This window comes from Gobio gobio (genome assembly GCF_949357685.1).
Source record: "Gobio gobio genome assembly, chromosome: 12".
NCBI lineage: Eukaryota > Metazoa > Chordata > Actinopteri > Cypriniformes > Gobionidae > Gobio > Gobio gobio.
In genome coordinates, this window is record NC_137105.1 from 3,740,216 (window position 1) to 3,746,533 (window position 6,318).

At 39.1% G+C, this 6,318-nt stretch overlaps 1 protein-coding gene across 5 annotated transcripts; it reads left to right on the plus strand.

The window, feature by feature from the left end:
- Positions 1-594: 594 nt before the first annotated feature.
- Positions 595-4,285, plus strand: hlx1 (H2.0-like homeo box 1). 5 transcript variants are annotated; one of them, XM_079831953.1, is made up of 5 exons: positions 595-1,039; positions 1,483-1,623; positions 1,760-1,944; positions 3,213-3,547; positions 3,651-3,823. In XM_079831953.1, exons 1-4 carry the CDS (start codon positions 637-639, stop codon positions 3,534-3,536), a joined length of 1,053 nt encoding a protein of 350 aa, XP_079688079.1. In that variant the 5' UTR covers positions 595-636; the 3' UTR covers positions 3,537-3,547; positions 3,651-3,823. The 5 variants fall into 5 exon arrangements, with proteins under 5 accessions (XP_079688079.1, XP_079688078.1, XP_079688082.1 ...); XM_079831952.1 differs by having other exon boundaries at positions 3,213-4,284; XM_079831956.1 differs by lacking the exon at positions 1,483-1,623 and having other exon boundaries at positions 3,651-3,816.
- Positions 4,286-6,318: the final 2,033 nt, after the last annotated feature.

Below are 6,318 nucleotides of genomic sequence, written 5' to 3' on the forward strand. Positions count from 1 at the left end.
AAGTTGCACAAATATTGAAAAAAGGAAGTGCTAACAGTCATTATAAAGTTCCACCTCTGCGAGCCGGAGGAAATAAGGGTCCTCTGCTGTATCCTAAAATACTAAAGCATCTTCTATTTCTGTCCCGGAGCGAGCAGGAATATCCGCTCATTTAGCCCGAATCAGAGCTCATCAAAAACAGGATGAGTCGCGTCCACAGCTCCCACTGGACAAACATTGCGTTTGCTGTGTGCATATTTTATGAAAGCATGATTGCAATTATGAATGCATATCTTTAACGTGTTTCTAAAATGATAAAATATGAACTGTGCAAAGTTAAAAACAATCTCTCTGTATACACGCATCCTAAAACATTCATTCGCTTAGGCTATATTTAATAAATAATTTTTTTCACGTGCAATATCCAATTAAAGCAACGGCTGCATGTTGTGTCATCTGAACAATAGGCGTTTAAGAAATGCGTTGATTTCTAATGGAAGTGCTCGTCGTCTGTGGGGCGTGTTGGACCCTTCTGTCAACTTCCATTGGCTCAGAAAGAGCCAATCAATAACGGAACTCCTGCTTAGAGCTGTTCGGACTCCTGTCTGGAGTTTCATACTCGAGGAGGAACGCAGTCCTTGAACTTCTCCTGCCAGGATGTACACGACAGGACTGAATCCGTTTTACGCGTCGAACTTTAGCCTGTGGACCGCGTACTGCTCGGGCGGCTTCGGGGTGGACAGCGTGAAAAAGCCGTCGTTCTGTATTGCTGATATTCTGCACGTTGGAGATGCGGAAAACATCCCCGGCTCATCTTCGCTGATGGCTCATATCGGGGCCCGGGCGAACGGATCTCCGCTGCGCCCGTCCCCGGTCACACCGGACGCGCGCTTGCACCCCGCGTATCACCGGCACGGAATACACTTGACATCTGCGTCCAGAGTCGCGATGCACGCGCAGTCCGCGCCCCCGCCGTCTAGCAAAGACCTCAAGTTCGGGATTGATCGGATATTATCCACAGACTTCGAGCCGAAGGCCAAAGACTCGCCAACGTTAAGAGGTAAGATGGTGATTTTAATCGATCGGCTTTTTTATGACTCACATCACACCTCACTTATGACGAGGGCAAAACAACTACAGATTAATTTAGAATATCATTAGCGAGCGGGAAAATGCTCTTGTATGGACGCGTCCACCCCAATATCCAAGCCCTGTTTGTGCACATACACTCTAAAAAAAAAAAGGTAATCATAGGGGGGCCTTTTTTAGTGCTATATAGCACCAATTTGGTGCTTCGGTGGTTCTTCAGAGGTGCTATATAGCGAAGAACCGCTGAAGCACCAAAATTTGTGCTATATAGCACTAAAAAAGGTCCCCCTATGATTACGAGCCAAGAACCATTTTTGGTGCCATATAGAACCTTTTTTTTTTAGAGTGTATAGCTAGTTAATTTATGCATACATTCACTAGTTGCATTGTTTTGATTTTGTCGTTCTGGAACAGATCTCACATCGATTGTTAGTCCGCAGTCCGCAGTCCATGTGTCCGCCAGCCCGTACTTCGCGTCCATAGACGAAACCTCCTCCATGATGGGTTCAATAAGCAGACAATCAGGGCAACATCAGTTTCAAGACACCTTCCCAGGTAGTGTAGACATCCCAGTTGAGCCCTAAAGAGCACACATGCATTGATCACGCGCACTCTGCTCGGTTATAAAGTGCACTGGTGTCCGAATCGCATTGGAATCGCTAATGGCGCATGTGTTGTTTGACTCAAGCAGGGCCGTATGCGGTGCTCTCCAAAGACACAATGCCCCAGACCTACAAGAGGAAAAGGTCCTGGTCCAGAGCCGTGTTCTCCAACCTGCAGCGGAAAGGCCTCGAGAAGCGCTTCGAAATCCAAAAGTACGTCACGAAACCGGATCGGAAACAACTGGCGGCGATGCTGGGACTCACCGACGCGCAGGTGACCATCGACGCACCGCACAATTCATGGACATTATAAACACCAGCATAAGAAACGAGCATGGAGAAACTGCAGGATTGCGACACACACACACACACACACACACACACACACACACACACACACACACACACACACACACACACACACACACACACACACACACACACACACACACACACACACACACACACACACACACACACACACACACACACACACACACACACACTTCTAGAGAAATGAAAGTCGATTATAACGAATTATTGCAAATACGGGAGGGGTGCAGTCGTTTCGTTTCAAAACACGCTAATTCAGGCCATTGAGCAAGAGTTTCTGTCTTGTTTTATTTCGGAAATGACACGACGAGCATGAGGAATGTGATAAGAGTTTCAAAACTTCCCAGTAAAGTGTGGAAACGCTCTGAATCTCTGCCTTTCTTCAGAAACATAAAGACTTCTTTTTTTTTGTGCATGCATTTCGTGTTGATCTTTCAGCGTCATCACAAAAACATCAAAACTGTACATGCAATTAATATTAATAATAATAGAAATGACTACACACACGAAAAATGCTGGGTTGTTTGAACCCATGCATGCTTGTCAAATATGGACAAACCCAAACCATTGGGTATAAAAATGTCATCTAAAAATATGAAATTAAATTAAATCAGCTTTGTGCATGCGTTTGTTAGCCTAGATGTAAACGCGATTAATAATGCATGTTGATCTTTTATTGTCATCATAAAAACATCAAAACTGTGCATGCAATAAATAATAATAATAATAGGCTACAAACACTCTAAAAATGTCGTTTGAATGTTGGTCAAATATGGACAAACCCAATGAGTATTTTTTTTAATTAAAATTAAAAATTAAATGTTTATTTAAATAAAATTAAAAATATTAATTAAATTAAGTTGGATTTTGTCCATATTTGATTTAGAGTGTATAATTAAATATTCAGTAACCCTTTATTTTACAGTGTCAATAACTATAAATTATGCATAATTACATGAAACTAACATACAATTAAAACCATACACTCATTATATATATATATATATATATATATATATATATATATATATATATATATATATATATATATATATATATATATATATATATATATATATATTTATTGTGTGTGTGTGTAAAAATAGGGCACAATGTACCAGGCCTATTACTTAATATTACTAAGTGTAATAATGACACCTTAAAATAAAGTGCATTTCTAGCATAATAACTATTATAACCTCGTTTTAGGTCAAAGTTTGGTTCCAGAACCGGCGGATGAAATGGAGGCATTCCAAAGAAGCGCAGGCGCAGAAGGACAAAGAGAAAGAGCAGCCGGACAAATCCGCCGCCGAGGGCGAGCCGAAGGACCGCGACGACTCCGAGTGCGAAAGCGAACCGAGTGAGTCCGAATTCGAAGACGGGGCGGAGGACAAAAGCGACGTGGACATTTCTGAGCTCAGCAAAGCCAGTGTGATTATTCCCAGCAGCACGCAGGACTCTCCCAGTACAACCTCCACGACAGAACCGAGCACAGCCGCGCGGGCTCCGCCGGAACCGAGTCATCTGATGTGAACACGATTAACGTACGGGACAGAGATACACACACACCCACACACACACACACACACACACACACACACACACAGGCCCACTCGAGCCATCATCATGTCTTCCATTGTGAAACAGACCCTTCGTGATCCCCGAGAGAGGAAAGCATCGCTCCGCTCGAACCGAACCGAATCACTCGCTCTTCTGGCGAACTGGGAATCGAATGTTCATGAATTGAGACTTGATTGTATTATATTTTGTCTGTAAGTATTTGCACTGAGAATGTAAATAAACGTTTGTTACTAATATTCCAAGTGGTGTATTTATGGAAATTAGCATCCCAACATTCATTAACCGAGTAATTAAATTAAATGTTACTAGTCTGAATAATTAAATAGGCCTATAGCATAATAATTATTATGATTATTATGTACATATATTTTATGTTCCTAAGCATACACTTAATGACTCTCGCGACACTAATAGTTATGGTCGGCTGAGTGGCAAACATTGCATAATTTAATAGATTATGACCCATACATTTACATAATTTTGCACGAAAGATTTGATTGCGCATCAAACGACTCATTATTGAGAAAGTCTAAATAATTTGTAAACGTTATGATGACGAAAACAAGATGCAGAGGAAGATCGGGGCAAGTTGTCACAGGGTTTTTCCCCTATAGCGGGTTTTGTGTTGCAACATAACTATTGCAATTATATATATATATATATATGAATTGTGAATAAAGTGGGACGCTTTCTGATCATTTACCTTCTGCATATTTTTTTTATTATGATCCAAATGTCTTAGCCCCTCATATAATCCTATTTTAAATAGCTTAAGATCTCTACTATAGTACGTGTATATAGTATATTAACCATACCTATAATGACAGAATTGACAAATATATATATATATCAAATAAAAAAATATTTTCATACATGCTTTGAAATTTTAGTTTGGATGACAATTGTATATATATTTTTTTAATTTTATATACATTTTTTTCATTGAAATTTTTATTTGGATGACAGAATATACAAAAAATATTTATATTATGTTTTGTGTGTGTGTGTAAATTCTGTCATCCAAATAAAAATGTCAAAGCATCCTAATGAAATTTGTTCCTGTCTCTCTATATAAAATATATATATATTCATAAATGCTTTGAAATTTTAGTTTGGATGACAATTTTATTTTATATATATATATTTTTCCGTAGAATGCATTGATATTATAATTTGAATGACAGAATTTAAAAATATTTAAAATTTGACATTTTAATTTGGATGACAATTCACACACACACAATATATATATATATTGTGTGTGTGAATTCTGTCATCCAAATTAAAATGTTACATTTTAAATATTTTTAATAAATGCTTTGAAATTTTAGTTTGGATGACAATTCACAATTTGTTTATTTTATATATATTTTTTAATTAGGATGCTTTGATATTATAATTTGAATGACAGAATTTATTATGTGTGAATTCAAAAAGTCAGATCCAAATTAAAATTTCAAAGCATCCTAATGATTTTTTTCCCAGTCTATGTATTTATTATTTTTATTTTACTATTTTTATTTAGGCTACTATTATTTAATTATTTAAGTAAATTCTGTCATCCAAACAAAAACATTTGAAAGCTGATCATTATAGATATTTACAGTTTATAAAACAAAATAACTTTTACTTTTTTTAACGATTATTTAATTTAACCAATTTAGTTTTGTGTTTGTAATTGTTTTAGTGCAATTAAATAACCCATACACTAAAAACATCATCTAAATTAGTTGAAATCATTGAGTCGACCGAGTTAAATCGCTGTCTCTGCTGTATCTCCAGCGTCTCGTGTGTGTGTGTGTGTGTGTGTGTGTGTGTGTGTGTGTGTGTATGTGTGTGTGTGTGTGTGTGTGTGTGTGTGTGTGCTCGGGCATCATCAGGCGGTGATGGATGGAGAGATGCTCGTCTTTGCTCTTTTTGAGTCAGGTTAATGTAATTCTGCCAAGGCTTCTCGCCCTGAAAAATGCGAGCTGGGTGAAATTTGGCGTCGAATAATAAACATCGCGCGAAGAGGCTGGATTTATAGTTTGTGTACATTCTCCGGCTCCAGATCTCAGCAGCGCCGCGGATCAGATGCTTTATGAACGCGGGTTCAGATCTGCTCCATTTATGGACTCGGGCTGTCCAAGCTACACTTCACATGCCATGTAATGAGCAGGACTGCGCAATGTCAGAGCCAAACTATTCCAGGATTTACACAATAATCCATCCAGAGATATTGCAGCCTCGTGACATTACTATTAGTGTATATTTTACATCTTCAGATGAGTTATTACGCGTTCAAGTATTGCAGAAAAAGGCTTTCTGCGGACACTCTGCTCTGGTTTATTAAACCTGCAGGCCTTTGATAAACTGAGACAGGCCGTTTACACGAGTGTGTGATAGCGGAGAGTTGATGTGGTTTAATGAGCGCGGTTCATAAACTGATAAGCGCAGCTACTGCAGATCACCAGCACAAACACCGCATTCACAGTCAGATCGAGACTCACAGGCCGAGGGCATCAGGAGGAGCCACACACACAACCAGTCAATGAGTCAGAGTGTGTGTGAGTGTGTGTGTGTGTGTGTGTTTGAGTGTTCGTGTATTTCTCGTGACTGTGAAAGTGTGGAGACTGAGAAAAGTTTCTGTCCATACAGTAGCCTATATTTAAATACACACACACACACACACACACACACACGCTAGTGCACTCTCTCTCTCTCACTCTCACACACACACACACACACACACACA

What these genes read in the sequence shown, in the direction of transcription:
- hlx1 (XM_079831952.1), top strand. Translation starts at nt 637, where the DNA reads ATGTACACGACAGGACTGAATCCGTTTTACGCGTCGAACTTTAGCCTG. An exon ending in AGACTCGCCAACGTTAAGAG is followed by an intron (nt 1,040 to 1,482) that starts GTAAGATGGTGA and finishes GTTCTGGAACAG; the next exon opens with ATCTCACATCGATTGTTAGT. An exon ending in GTTTCAAGACACCTTCCCAG is followed by an intron (nt 1,624 to 1,759) that starts GTAGTGTAGACA and finishes TGACTCAAGCAG; the next exon opens with GGCCGTATGCGGTGCTCTCC.